The sequence below is a fragment of the Tubulanus polymorphus genome, chromosome 4 (genome assembly GCF_964204645.1).
Source record: "Tubulanus polymorphus chromosome 4, tnTubPoly1.2, whole genome shotgun sequence".
NCBI lineage: Eukaryota > Metazoa > Nemertea > Palaeonemertea > Tubulaniformes > Tubulanidae > Tubulanus > Tubulanus polymorphus.
The window spans coordinates 16,378,475-16,394,158 of record NC_134028.1 but is presented as its reverse complement, the minus strand read 5'-3'; the positions used below and the strand labels follow the sequence as shown (position 1 = coordinate 16,394,158).

General features: G+C 40.4%; 1 protein-coding gene across 1 annotated transcript in view; it reads left to right on the top strand.

Annotated features, from left to right (window-relative positions):
* Positions 1-15,684, top strand: part of LOC141903423 (regulator of G-protein signaling 7-like) — a 269,965-nt gene that overhangs the window by 153,876 nt on the left and 100,405 nt on the right. Inside the window, exon 11 of the mRNA XM_074791538.1 lies at positions 13,375-13,473. Within this exon, the coding sequence (XP_074647639.1) occupies positions 13,375-13,473 (99 nt within the window). The remainder of the gene's footprint in view (positions 1-13,374; positions 13,474-15,684) is intronic.

The following is a 15,684-nucleotide window of genomic DNA, read 5'->3' as shown; positions in this document are numbered from 1 at the left end:
ATTCGGGAAATATGATGAATAGATATTGCAAGGAGGATTTGATATTGCAACTATTACATACCGGAGTCCTCGATGTTCTTCTGTGCAGTTTCAACGTCCTTGCGCCTGTTCAGGAGTTTCCTCCAATGAGTTATTAAATTTCTCAACCTCCGCAGGTCTGCCTCTTTTTGCAACGATTCCATTAATTTCTTTAATATGACGCATATATGTTGTATATAATATAACCGTGAAATTTAGTATATAATGTTACATATAATATAACCGTGAAACTTAGTATATAATGTTACATATGATATAACCGTGAAACATAGTATATAATGTTGCATATAATATACCGTGAAACTTAGTTTACAATATACACTATATATGTACTTACATCAGCCAAAGATGTGAGGAATTCTGTAAATGAATTCATGTATATAATGGCTGTGTTGGCCTTCAGTCCATTCTCGACGAGACTAAAAAAGGATTTTTTAAGGGCTTCGGACTGCAAGTGCCACTCCGAGGCATTTAATGCAGCGCGCACCTGCTGTACCTTCTGTTCGACCACCCTTTTGCTTGCAGTACTCGTGCTGTGACCGCATATCGCCGGGCCACACGGCCATTCCCCGAAGGAGCTAAGGAGATCTGAAATGAATGATTATTAATAACTGTGCATGTGTAATCGTTGGTCTAGTCAATGAACTCACGATTAGGAATCCGATTAAGATCTGATTGATCACTTTATCGCGATTGAATTTCTTTGGAGTTCTTCTCGGAGATTCGAGCTTCTCTTTGTTAACACATTCCGTCGAACGTTTAACAGGTGTTCGCATTTGACTCTCCTTCTTTTTAGGTGTTTTCTCGTTTACATCTGTGTGTTCTTCCTCGAGTACAGGGACGGATTCTGGCACATCTATGTTTTCTTCCTCGAGTAGAGGGACGGCTTCTGGAACGTCAATGTGTTCTTCCGCGAGTACAGGAACGGCTTCTGGAACGTCGATGTGTTCTTCCCCGAGTACAGGGACGGCTTCTGGAACGTCGATGAGTTCTTCCCCGAGTACAGGGACGGCTTCTGGAACGTCGATGTGCTCTTCCCCGAGTGCAGGGACGGCTTCTGGAACGTCAATGTGTTCTTCGTCGAGTGCGGGAACGGCTTCCGGAACATTATCGTCGTTATCATTGTCGTCAATATTTGGTTCTGAGGGCACAAATTCACTTTATTAGATTATGCAATTATCAACTACTTAGCCACGATGCGGATTTCCAAGTCAGCCTCACTCGCTAGCTGAAAAAGTACAACATAAATCTTACCAAATGTACAGTTTCTTTCGTGCCAACTGGCACGGTTGAACATTACGCCACAAAACATGCAGGTTCGTGGTTTTGGTTTTCTGGAACCTTTCTCATTCCGTCTATTTGTTGCGTAAGTCGGCAAAATTCGACTGAAAAATGAAATGAATTACATTGGGTCTAAGTAAGGTTTGTCTTCGCTACGAAGTCTTAACTTACTACCAATTTTTGGCCCTATAGGGCGACCATTGGTGTACCTTTTTGAGGTGTCTACTCATTTGTTTAACTCTTGAGGAACACCCTCGCACGGGGCAGTCACGGACAGCGCGTGTTTTTTTAACGGGACTACCGAAATCGGTTGGCTCCGGCGTGGGACGTCTCTTAACTCGTTTTTTTTCTTATTAGAATCACTGGTGGCTCCTCGGGCTCTGCGTCGTCTGTATCTGATGTCTCTAAATCTTTTGAATCATCCTTAGGAATAAACAATTCATCGGCACCCGAGTCATCAGCCTCGGAGGAATCGTCCGAAAACAATCCATTTGAGTCTATTGGAAAAAATGACAAATAAACATACAACAAGCAATATGCTGTCTAGGGATACAGAGATGCGGTATATAGCCTACTGGATATCCGACAACGACGTTTCCTTTTTGGCCATAAAGCTACGATATCGCTACGAGTCCATCGTCAAACTATGTATGATGCGGCTCCGTGGTGTTATCTTCTGTATGATGCGTTTCCGTGGTGTTATTTTGTGTATGATGCGTTTCCGTGTTGTTATCTTCTGTATGATGCGGTTCCGTGGTGTTAGCTTCTGTATAATGCGGTTCCGTGGTGTTGTCTTCTGTATGATGCGGTTCCGTGGTGTTATCTTCTGTATGATGCGGGTCCGTGATATTATCTTCTAATCCGTCGATTCCGATACGTTAAAATCATCCATGATCTAATATTTCCAGGGTGCCTAGCGTGCTGAAATTAATGGGGAACATACACTAGTATCTGATCTATGGTTAGAAAATTTGAAAGCATGTCTAAGTGTGTATAGAAAAGCTGCGGGCTGCTCCGGCGCCGAAAACGTACCAAATATGGCAAGTTTACCGATTTTCAGGGACCCGAAAAAAATATTTGTAGGGTACTTAGCGTGCTGAAATTATTAGGGAACGTGCATCTCTATCTAATCTATTGAAAAAAATTTGAAAGCATGTCTAGGTCTCTCAGGAAAAGCTGCGGACTGCTCCGGCGCCGAAAACGTATCAAATATGGCAAGTTTACCGATTTTCAGGGACCCGAAAAAATATTTCTAGGGTACTTAGCGTGCATCTTTGCTTGCCAGGGGTCCGGTTTCACTCCCGAACTCGCTTCCACCAGCCCCCTGGCCTCACGAAGCGTGATTTCATTACTGGCGCTGTTGTGCATGACGTCATATATCGATTTGCGAAATACTTCCTTGTTCAGTAAAACGTTCGCTGATTACGATTGGTAGAACACTATATCCGTGTTGACGCGATGAGGAGAGAATCCCACAATGATAATAAAAAGTCCGAAAAAGAAACTTCGAGATAGTAGTTTATTTCAACGTTTCGACTATATCCTAATAGTCATCTTCAGGAATAATGAGATACTACAAAAATTATGAGATATATATACAATCCAGAGACAAAGAGAATAATTCAAGTAATCAGAGATGATACAAACTAAAGGAAAATTAACGTAGAAACAGTTACACGCTAAAATAGATTAAAGGGAAGCAAACTAAGGGGTGATTATAAATAACAATAGTCAGTATAAATATAAATGAAACTTAAAGTCAGTAGTAAAAAGAAAGACAAACTAGGGGGCACTTAAATTAAAACAAAGGTGAATACAAGTTAAGTCAGAGAGGAAATTGATGAGAGAACAAATAACAAATAATCAAAGGGGAAATCAAGTGTTGAGTTTAACCAGTTTACAGAGGAATTTTGATATAAGTTTATTATGGGGTGAAAAACCATTGTTAAGGTTTACAACGTTGTTCGAATTTTCAATAATTAATGCAGATTCCAAAATATGTCTTCTAGTTTTATCGCTGCAAGGGTAAATTAATTCAGCATTAGCAAAATCAAAATTATGTGAAGTCTGAAAAACATGACTAGCAACTCCGCTTTCAGGTTTAAAGTTTTTTACATCTAATTTATGCTCTTTTATGCGTTGATTAAGATTCCGACCTGTTTCTCCTATATATACTTTGTCGCAAACTTTACAAGGTATTTTATAAATTCCACAGTTTAGGGATTCGGTTTTCGGTTTGTTATTAATCAATATGTTACTAAGTTTATTATTGTATTTAAAGATAAGTTGTTTATTTAGTGACCGAAGAGAAACTTTAGAATTCTCGAGGAAAGGTACATACGGTACAATGATAGGCTGTTTATCGGTAGCCAACGTAGGAGTTCTAAGGTTGTTATTTCTAAAATGCGTAGTACGAGCTTTAAGTAGAGCCTTTTTCAATAGGAAATCGGGGTAGGCAAGTTTTTTGAGAGATTGGTTAATATGGTGAATTTCATCGGGTAGAAATGAGGGGTCGCAAATTCTCAAAGCGCGAAGAAATAATCCTTGAGCTAAACCGAGTTTAATATCCGGAGAAGTAAAAGAGAAGTAATGGAGGTAGGATTCAGCGTTGGTAGGTTTCCTATAAACCGCGAATTTCAAAAAGGATCCACAGTTAAAAATCAAAACATCCAGAAAAGGTATTTTACTATTAGATTCCCATTCATACGTAAAAGCCAGAGACGGGTAAAGGGAGTTTAAATATATAAGAAAGTTATCAACATTGAAGTCAGTTCGCTGATTGGTCCATTTAACGGGAAAACCAATAGAAGCCTATAGTCGTTTGTTACAAGCGTGTGAATGGTACGACTGGATTCTGGTCGGCTAGTAACGACTCCAACGACTCGTGCTTTGTAATACAGAGGGTACTTTCAAGCATCAATACCAGAGACAATTAGGCCTACATGTTAAGACACATTCAGTCCTCAAAACATTTTGTCAGAGATAAGTACGGCGCATAGAAATAAAATTGTAAATTTTATTGTTTGTTTTCTCTCAACCTGTGTACATAGCCTGTCATGCTTTCTGTGAAATAAATTTGAACTTGATCTTGAACTTGAACTTGTGAGGTGAAGGGGTTCGGCGAACAGCTTTAGCGTAGTGGGTTCGAATCCCTTGACGGGTGAAGATGCTTAGCGTGCTGAAATTAATAGGGAACGTGCATCACTATCTAATCTATTGTAAAAAAATTTGACAGCATCTCTAAGTCTCTCAGGAAAAGCTGCCGGCTGCTCCGGCGCCCAAAACCTCAATAATTACGACTTTAAGGGCCTAAAAATGTAAAATGATGTGTACTATGATAATAAGATCCGACTTCTGAGATCGTGTTTCTTCAATAAATTCAATGATTGAGTTGGATTGGTTGATACCAAGAAAAACGGAACTGACTATTTCAGATGACTCAAAACCAGACCGTTCCGTCTACAGATAGTATAACGGATCAGCGTTTTACATTAGCATGTTGAATGACATATGTATGGCGGACAATTCGACATAGACTGCGCTGTCATCTACTGACTGTAGTGATTTTAAGGCCGCCCAGAATGCAATTAAAGAGTATAGCATAAGTGTTGCAATAATTTGTTACCTGCAATATGTGGTCGTACATACTAGCGCCGTGCTTATCTCTAACAAAATGTTTTGAGGACTGAATGTGTCTTAACATGTAGGCCTAATTGTATCTGGTATTGATGCTTGAAAGTACCCTCTGTATTAGTAATGTGACTATTGAATTCTGTTTATTATAGATACCGGTAATCAGTATATTCTAACTCACATCCAGACTGTAGTAATTATGATTCTAAGTAGAATTTTTATTTAAACTCTTTGGTACGGTAGGGCCTACCCAGTGACTGTTGTTTGTTGTGCAAATCTATTTCACTGAAGCAAAAAATAAATATATAAATAAATATATGCCAATATAGTTTTTCTTTTCTGTTGTCTCTTGTTTTTTCTTACTCTAATTTTACAAAGGCTTGTGTGGAATTTTGGGATTTGTAAGTCGCCTCCCTTCCCTCCAGGGAAAGCCCTTTAAAAATCGGACCTAAAAAATAATCAATCAAGAGTGTACTGAGGTAAGTGGGACTCGAATCCAATGAGATCTTCCATTTGTATATTATAGGGATCAATAAAATTAAAGTCCTAGTTCATTTGTTAATGGTATAAAATCCGAACTATACAGACGAAACGAAAAATAGGAAACTGGTTTTGAGTCATCTGAAATAGCCAATTCCAAGAAAAACCTCTCTTTTCTCACCAACGGAGCACGAATAAATGTCTCTAAACTAGCAAAGAATATGCTTTGGTATTAGTACTTACGGTTTATTTCATTGAAACCAATTGAATACCTTTTAAATCCTTATAATAATCCACGAAAGTTGCTTTCAGACGATGTTTTAATCCCATGCAGCAGACGATCAAAATCAATAATTTGCTAATTTCAGCTAGACGAAACGACATTCTTCACGGGTTACTACAATACACTAAGTCTAGACCTCAAAAACGACCCCGCTTCTAACATCTCCTACAAACTTGTCGGGTATTAAGAAGGTGTCGTCTAGCTGATACAGAACTATCGGAACCCTGCACGCGGGGGCCCGTTATGTCTGGGCAGGCCGTGCCCAAAACGGCGACGCGAAAATGCACTAAGTCGAGACCTGAAAAACGACCCCGCTTCTTACATCTCCTACGACCTTAATACTGGCCCTAGGGCTCTGAAACATTTCAGGGAAAATTTTATCGCGTGGCCGTATCAGGGGTCTAAAACGGCCGCGCGACCACTTTCTGGGGACTTGCTCGACCCCTAATAGTGGCCCTAGGGCTCTGAAACTTGTAGGGTATTTTGAAGGGGCCCTGTAGATGATACAGAACCATTAAAACCCCGAGCGCAGAGGTCCGTTGGGTCTCGGCGAGCCCTGCCCAGACCACGAAAATCAGTGTCAAATATACGCGAAAATACACTAAGTTGAGAGCTTAAAAACGACCCCCTTCTAACATCTCCTCCGACCTTAATAGGGGCCCTAGGGCTCTGAAACTTCTCAGGGACCTAGGGGAGGGTCTCTTACAAATACGCAAACATCAAAAAAGACCCTAGGCCCATGGTTGCGGAGCTAGACATTTTATCGCGTGGCCGTACCAGGGGTCTATAACGGCCGCGCGACCACTTTCTGGGGAATCGTTCGACCCCTAATAGTGGCCCTAGGGCTCTGAAACTTGTCGATTATTTAGAAGGGGCCCTGTAGATGATACAGAACCATTAAAACCCTGGGCGCGGGGGTCCGTGCCCAGACCGCAAAAATCAGTGTCAAAAATCGAGACCTGAAAAACGTGAAAAACGACCCCCCTTCTAACATCTCCTACGATCTTAATAGTTGCCCTAGGGCTCTGAAACTTGCTAGACCCTAGCGAGCAGCATTCTACCGTTTGGCGCATGGACTTACCAGGGGTCTCAGACGGCCATGCGAACACATTACGGGCGGTCACCCTTTAATGTAGTCTGAGGGCTCTGAAACTTGTCGGTTATTTAGAAGGTTATTTATCGTCTCCAACGATATGGGACAAGCCCAAAGAAACTAAACGAACAAAACAACCAACGGCTAGTTAACGGACTTGTTTAATTTTTAAGTGGCGATAATCGAAAAGTCGTTGACTACAAATTTCAAAAAACAGCAATAATAAGTATTCCATTACAAAATAGTTACATTACTAGACTATACTTAATCACAAATGCGTATTTGCTGCAAATTATAGCGCATTAAATTTACTATAGACCAAATTTTAGGCCAAACTACGCCAGAATACCAAGTAAATGAAATGGCACATAAAGCTTACATTTATGTCATGAAAATTAGACTTCATCATACAGAAATGAGATATAACAAATTTGCGAAACTTACAACTATATCCGCTGTTACCAGTAAAATGAGTACTTCTCGTCTACTGACCTAAGTATGTACTGCCACAAACCTGTGCGTAAGGCACGAAGTAAATTCAGAAGTAAACCGGTGACAGAACAAACATAATAGAGGATTAAACTCAACACCCGAATGCAAAATTCACGAACCCCAGCGACACAAAACCCAGTGGTCTGGAAACAGCGCCTCCTTGACGTCTCAAACTTTAAAAGACGTCAAACCCCTTAATTTTTATGTACACACAGACCGCAATTAAGTTGCAGTTATAAACATCACACAAATGCTATAAACCATCGCTATCGACAAATCAAGAAACTCACGCTTAAATACTAAGTATTTCAGTTTTCACGACCTTAATTTAACTTGCTGCAAGATAACACTTAAATATTTACATTACCACTAGATATAATCACAACTCTGACTCCTCAAGAAGACAAACTTTGGCTACTGGATGAACATATTCGCCCTTTTGAGTTTTAATTTTGACGGTCCTCACCCCGCCATCCTCACTGGGATAAACCTCCAATATACGGGCAAGGGGCCATTTCTCGTCGATGAGAACTACAACGTCACCTATACGAAGATTTCTTACCTCAGTTCTCCATTTCTGACGTTTACTTAGAGTTTGCAAATACTCCTTGGTCCATCTTTTCCAGAAATGGTCAGCTATTACCTGAGCCTGCTGCCATTTTTTACGACTATTAATTTCAGAAGAACTTAACTCTGCTGGAGTGTTCTCACTAACAGCGCCTCCGTAGAGGAAATGGCTGGGCGTGATTGCTATAAAATCGTTTGGGTCTGAACTATTGTACGTTAATGGGCGACTGTTGACCGCAGCCTCGACCTCGATTAGAGAAGTACGCAAGACACTATCTTTCACTACCTGACCCTTTAAACAGGACTTCAGGGCGTGTTTAGTACTTCTTACCAACCTTTCCCATACTCGTCCAAATGTGGGGCCTGGGGAGAGGAAAAGTGCCAATGCACGTTCCTCTGCAACAAAAAATTATGTACCTTCCCCTGATTCCAACGAGTTATAGCATCCCGTAATTCACTTTCTGCACCTACAAAATTTGTGCCGTTATGACTATATATATGCTGCGGCTGTCCCCTACGGCCAATAAAATTTCTTAACACCAGAATGAAGTCATCAGTTTCCAAGGATTCGGCCAGCTCTAAATGAACAGCTCTGGTGACTAGACAAGTGAACAAACATCCCCATCGCTTTAAACGACTACGTCCTTGCTTAATCTCCATAGGACCGAAATAATCACAACCAGTAAAAGCAAAAAGGCCGAGTGTAACCGGAAACCCTGGACGCAGAGAGATCAGACATCATCGGAACCTCAGGCCTCAAATAATAAAGACGACAATCAGAACAGAACCTACGCGTACTATTCTAAGCCATAGAACGAGCTTTAATGGGCCAATATTTTTGACGAACCTCCGATATTATCTGCTCCGGACCACAATGAGCATTACAATCGTGAATACTTCTAAGGATACTTCTAAGGATAAGACGGGTCACATGATGTCCAAAGGGCAGAATAATGATGTTTTGCCTCAAACGGCAATTGAGCCTTTGACAAGCGTCCTCCAACTCTCAGAAATGAACCATCGCTAAACGGGGCTATCGATTGAATTGGACTCCTCTTAGACACTACAAACCCTGATGCTAAACACGCAATTTCATCTGGAAATTTCTCCGACTGAGCAAACTTAACTAGACAGTCTTCTGCTTGACGAACCTCGGAAGGAAGCAAAAACTCACTAGGAAAAACTTTGGAAAACTGCAATCGACTTCCTGCAAATTTAAGAACAGCTCGTAGTATCCAAGCAACATGACGCTTTAGTTTTATCCAGCAAGAAAACCTATTAACATCGATAAGGCCGGTAAGATCTAAGTCACTTACGACCAATTCTCGTACGACAGCCACATTGTTCATACACTTTGGCCTGCTAACATTTACGTCATCCTCTGAGATAGACCCTGAAACACCAAGTTGATCAGGCCACATGGATTTATCTTTCAAGAATGCAGGACCAGAGAGCCAAAAATCCGAATTACAAACCTTCTGGGCCGACATTCCACGGGTACAAGGATCCGCTGGATTCAGATTTGTGGGAACAAACTGCCACTGATCAGGTAATGTGCAACTATGGATCTCCGACAGACGATTGGCCACGAAAACTTTAAACCGGGTTGTAAAGTTGTTGATATACCGTAGGACCGTCATAGAATCAGTCCAAAACATGAGAAATATGTAACGAGCTGAGCTCCTTCGTCAATGTTTGGTACGGGCGAACAGAGAGGACAGCTGCCTCCAGTTCCAACTTAGGGATAGTTAACCTCTGCCGAATGGGTGCTACATGAGTTTTGGACGCCACCAGAGAAGAACATGAACCTTCGGAACCAAACGAACCACGTAAATAGCACACGGTAGCAAAACCACTTTCTGACGCATCCGAAAAGAAATGAAGCTCCACAGACTGGGGGTGAAATACTAACGCAGGATGATACCTAGGAACTTTAAATTCACGAAGAAACTCCAGGTCAGATAACCAGTCGGTCCATCTCGACAATAAATCATCACTTAATTCATCATCCCAATCCAAACCAAATTTCCAAACATCCTGCAACAAAGTAGCGCGGAAAGTGAAAGGAGCGAGAAAACCGATGGGGTCAAAGATGGAACTAACAGCACTAAGCACACAACACTTTGTGAGGGGTCCCTCCTTGTTAAACGATTTGAATACGAAACAATCAGACTCCACGTCCAATCTTACTCCTAGGGCCCGCTCGACGGGCAAGTCATCCAAATCCAAGTCCAAGTCGGGTTTAGCACGTTTCGCCCTGTCAATCCTAGACAAAACCTCCCTCACATTACTCAACCACTTGGTTAAATGAAATCCACCTTTTGCTAAAACCTCGGAAACCTCATTGGCCAAATGGACCGCAACATCCGGGGATTCAACCGACTTCAGCAAACCATCCACATAAAAATCATTTAAAATGCTATCTGTACATAAAGACGAACAAAAATCCTGATTATCGATAGCTGACCGTTGCAGGGCATAATTGGCGATACAAGGAGAATCGGCCGCTCCAAAAATATGAAAAACCATTTTGTAGACGTCGGGTTCAGAATCCTGAGTCAAATCATCCTGCCACAGAAACCTAAAAGAATCTGAATCATCCTCTGGGACCCGTACCTGATGAAACATGGCCTCAATATCAGATACCATGGCGACAGCGTTTAAACGAAAACGCTGTAAAACTCCAAACAAATTGTTGAGTAAATCAGGACCGGTCATCAACATGCTATTTAAGGAAACACCCTTACATTTGGATGCAGCATCAAAGACTACACGGGGCTTAGGCTTGTTTGGGTTAATAACGCAATGATGTGGAAGATACCAAATCCTATTAGAAGTACGAGTAACCTCATAAGGCGTCAACTTTCGAGCACACCCCTTTGAAATATAACCATTTATAGTATCGCAATACCCAGACATAAGATTCGAATCCTTACTCAACTTCTGTTTCAAATTCCTAAACCTTACCTCAGCCACATGGCGATTATCAGGCATTTGGAGATGTGGATCCCGCCAGAGCATACCTATCTCATAATGACCATTGACTAACTTACATGAACTATGTAACAACTCACGAGATTTTTTGTCTTCAACTGAATCACCTAAAGCAGGGGAAAACAAATTAGTAGACTCAACCTTCCAGAACAGCTCCACTTGAGCCTTTAGATTCTCTTCCTGAGCAATAACAACATTAGCCTTAGCCAGATAACTAGATACGCGCCCCTGCTCATCTGAATCTCCCATAAGGCTCCAGCCAAGAGGGGTTTTAATTGCGAATGGGTAAGAATTATCAGGACCGGGACGAACCTCCAACTGCAGGTGTGCCCTTTGAACATTGGCACCAATCAATATCTTGACGGAGATATGACAAATCTCATCGAGAGGGACATCAGTGAAATAACTAAAATCTCTTTTAGTCTGTGACGAACAATTAAAGTGCCCATGACGAGTCCAGGCGCTAACATTTATAAGTTTGTCACCATACTGGCTCCCAGTAGAAAATGATACGAACCGTGAGCGTTCACTACCCTCGGAATTAAGTGTACATATTGTGAGTTTACCTTCCCTACCTTTTAAACCCAGTTCCCGCGCTAGGTCCGAATCAATGAGACTTACATTGCTAGCAGAATCTAGTAAAGCATGTGTGGAAATCTGCCTACCGTTTCTACCATATACTATAACAGGTAACATTTGAAATTTTACCTTTGAAGACGATTCTGACAACACACCAATCTGATTCACCGCGGATTTAGGTTTGTCTGGTTCGACGGTAGTTTCTAACAAAGTTTTGGTCTGAACAATCGGAGGTGGGCGTGCAAAAGGTGAGGACCATGAACGGTGTAGAGTTGTATGGTGTTTTTTACCGCAGTTTGTCTCCCTGCATTTACCCTTCGAAGAACAGGTTGCAATTACATGACCTGAAAAAAAGACAATTGATACACAGGTTATGACCTTTTACAAACGAAAACCTTTCCGAGACTGACTTATCTAAAAATTCTTTGCACTTTGAAAGGTGATGCAATTGTTTACACAGAGGACAAACATTTTGTTTACTATTAACATTATTACATGAACCAACTGTATTTCTAACACTGACGTTCTGTCTAGCTTGTTTTTTATTCGGAATCGCAAATGGACCAAAGTCTGAGTCAACACAATCCTTTAACCAGTTCATCAATTCAACTAGCGATGGATTTTGATACCTTTTTACGTAATCATTCCATTTTGATCGTTTTTCCATCGGAATTTGACGTGATGCCTTAAGCACGACTTCACTGCTACCTATTTCGTACTGATAGTTTAAACGAATCAACGTGGCTACACAATCCCGGACTTCGATATAAAGGTCTCGAAGGGCTATAGAGTCATAGGAAGGTACTTGACCCCCACATATTAAAGCATCAATATACGCCCTACTAATACCTACACGATGGGCAAATACAGATTTCAACTCTTTTAAACAATCTGCATAATTGGTCGCCGAGTATCCCATTCCTTGAATCAGCTTCTTGGCTTCGCCCTTGACGTGGGATTGCAACAAATCCATTCGACGGACATCCATGATACCCAGCCTGGCATGGATTTGAGTATGAAACAGTTCGATGAACCTCGGCCACAGTAAAGGAGATCCATCGAAAACGGGGATTTCAACTTTAGGTCAACATATAACTGGGATAGAGCTAACTCGATACTTACATCATCTCCGGAGTGCGGGATGACTGATTCACTGCGGATACCAACTCGTCGATCCAACCGTCGATATCGGAAGTGACTGACGAACCGGACTGTGATATGGACTGCGTAAACTGTGCCGTAGACTGCGTCGACTGTCTTGTAGACTGCGTCGTTGCTCTAAATGCCGTCGCGTTCGGATTCAGCGGCGGTGACGATTCAGCAGTCTTCTCCGCAAGGTCTTGGAGAGCTTTCATAGTTTTATCGTGGTACGCCTCGAACCAGATTTCTTCTTTTTTCGATTTCGTTCTCCTCCAGCTGTACAACAAGTTCGCCCTGAACTTTCTGAAGAGTGTTGAATTGCGTCTTAATTCTTTGAGCCAGGATATCGACCCCTGGACGCGATACTGTTTCCACCCTGGCGATACTCTTCTTGAGCCAACCAGCATGACTAGCCCGCGATTTCCTGAGCCTTCTAGTTAACGGACTTGTTTAATTCTAAGTGGCGATAATCGAAAAGTCGTTGACTACAAATTACAAAAAACAGCAATAATAATTATTTCATTACAAAATAGTTACATTACGCGCGGACGTTTTAAGTTGCGCCCGATGCGTAATGATATGGGGTTCGAACTTATTCTCAACGGATGTCAGGGCTTATCAAAAGATTCCGCTTACAGACAAACGTCAACCAAATTGCGCATTACACAAAGCAACTCCTTTGATTTATTTACGTTCCTTTTGTTCATTAAATGCACCGACCTTCAGTGTTTACAAACTCAATGATTCCTTCAATCATACTGAAGTACACTTTTCTTTTTTTATTTCATTCTAGTCTGACACAAAGATGCGAACTTTATGCAGAGCATGACCCATTTATTTGTGGTTCTCTACCATCAAATCCGTGGATCTCTGACGATACGACTATGTGGTTGTTAAACATTGTCACGTGAGTAGCGATCAAGACACTATACGAATCCACAAAAAAACTCCGACATCTTTTGCGCAATACATGAGCTATTGAGTCAATAGCGACATGAATTGCCTTTCCAGTAGTATGTTTGAAAGAGGTAACATTGAAATAGTCTTTTAATCAATTACTGATGAAACTTCGTAAGTCGAATATCATAAGCAGGTGCGCATCTGGGTTACAACACTGTGGTGGCACAGGGTTTACGGTCTTGGTATTGGTAGGGCAGAGAAAATGACTTCATGAGAGGGCGAGAGTATGTCTTTTTTTCATTTCGTTTTTTTTTCCGAAGTTGGTGATTGTTAAATTAATTATTTTTACTCTGGAAATGTGTATTTTTTACAACTCTTCTCTAAAGTGAATAGTATTAAACATCTGGTTCCGATTGTTCGCCCGAGAAGGAGACTAAAACTAGTCGTTAAAACAGTCATTATATTTGCAACTCATACCATAAGTAAAGCTCCTCTAAAAACACAGTGAATCAATTTAAAACGCAAAATCTTCAGAATATGAACGATATTTGCATATAAGAAGAATACGACGTACATCTGAAACTGAGAATTGGACAGATGATTGGATATATTAAGCCGGAAAATATAATTTACAACGATCTATAAAGGTTGAAAGTTTATGTTTCGTGCTCTCTCTGTTGTCCACAATTCTGTTGAGCGAAAAGTTTCGTAGGTTAGTACGTGTGTAGGGCGCGCTTAAGAGGGATCAGGTAACAAAGTGCGAGTTTGTGAGGAAGGGAGAAGAGCGTAGGTTAGTTCGGGCCAGGAGTACGCTTAAAGGAAGTAGTAGTGACTACACACACCATTAGGGGTAAGGTCAGACGAGAGTGGGGGCATAGCTTAGGAACGGTAGGAATGGAAAGAAATGCATAAAATTAGTATATAAAGTCTAAGTTCTTTGGCCTCGGAGAAAGAAAGGGGAACAATGATTATACTAGTCGCCTCAACATTCTTCACGGCATTCCGTTTCCCAATTGAAAAAATCTGCATGCGCTTGTTAACCGTAAGTAATAACAATATGGCGTTTTCATACCAGAGGGCGTCACATCACTCATCACCACAAGTATTCTTTATCCGTTATAAAAGGGAGAGAGTGAGTTCCAAACAGAACAAAATTAATGTTAATAAGAATCAATATTAATTTTCATATTGTAAAAATACATCGATAAATCACTTCAATCTCGACATGAAAAATTCAGATGAAAGAAAAGTACAATTAGAGGATATAAAAAAGATGAAATTAAATAATATTTGTAATTAATTTATAACAAAAACGAATTTTAAAAGATATCTTGAATCGAAAAAAACATCAACAAAATTTAAGTAAAAATATTTTGGAAACAGAATATTTTGATGATAAATCTCAACGAGTAAAAAAATCTATTTAAAGAACTAAATCTATTTCAAATAAACCTTATATGGAAAATGTTAGAAATTATATTGATTCACTAGAAATAAAAGGTACAATCGAAATATTAGAAACATTGCGTAGGAAAATTGGACCTGCAGCTTTTTTATTTAGATTTTTTAAAGGCACAACAATAGAAGATTATAGTAAATTTATTGAAAAATGGGGAAAAATGGATTTAGTAATAGATTTTGAATAACCTAAAATTAGTCTTTCAGGAGTAAAAGTAAGTTTTATAAAATTAGAAGAATAAATGGATTACAATATTCAAACACATTCTGAAGAAATAGAGAAATTGGAAAATTATTTAATGAATTTAAACGTCACATCGAATATATAAAATGGTATCTTTTCAACTCTGTTATTTGTGAATAGACAGACATCTAAAAGTAAGTACGGCCCGACCTAGAGTGACGTGCTCAAATCTACTAAGATCGCAAAAAGTCGATTAACTTCGATAGCCGATGTTTACCCTGGTGCCGATCTCTTTGTCGACTACATTCTGTCTGCTGCTGCAGCTGGTAACTGTCAGCCAGTGAACGGTATTATAAAATAATTTTAGATAGAATTGCGATTCCCGTTTACTATTCACAGTGATAGTGAAGATATTCCGTGTTTTTAAAGAATTCCGCGATTCCGTCATTCCGATATGACAACACCGGCCCGACAGTGCTTTTATTAAATTCATCGATTCATAAAAATACCGACGGAGTATTTGTAGATCGAAGTTAGCTAAATGATATTATACGGATTGTA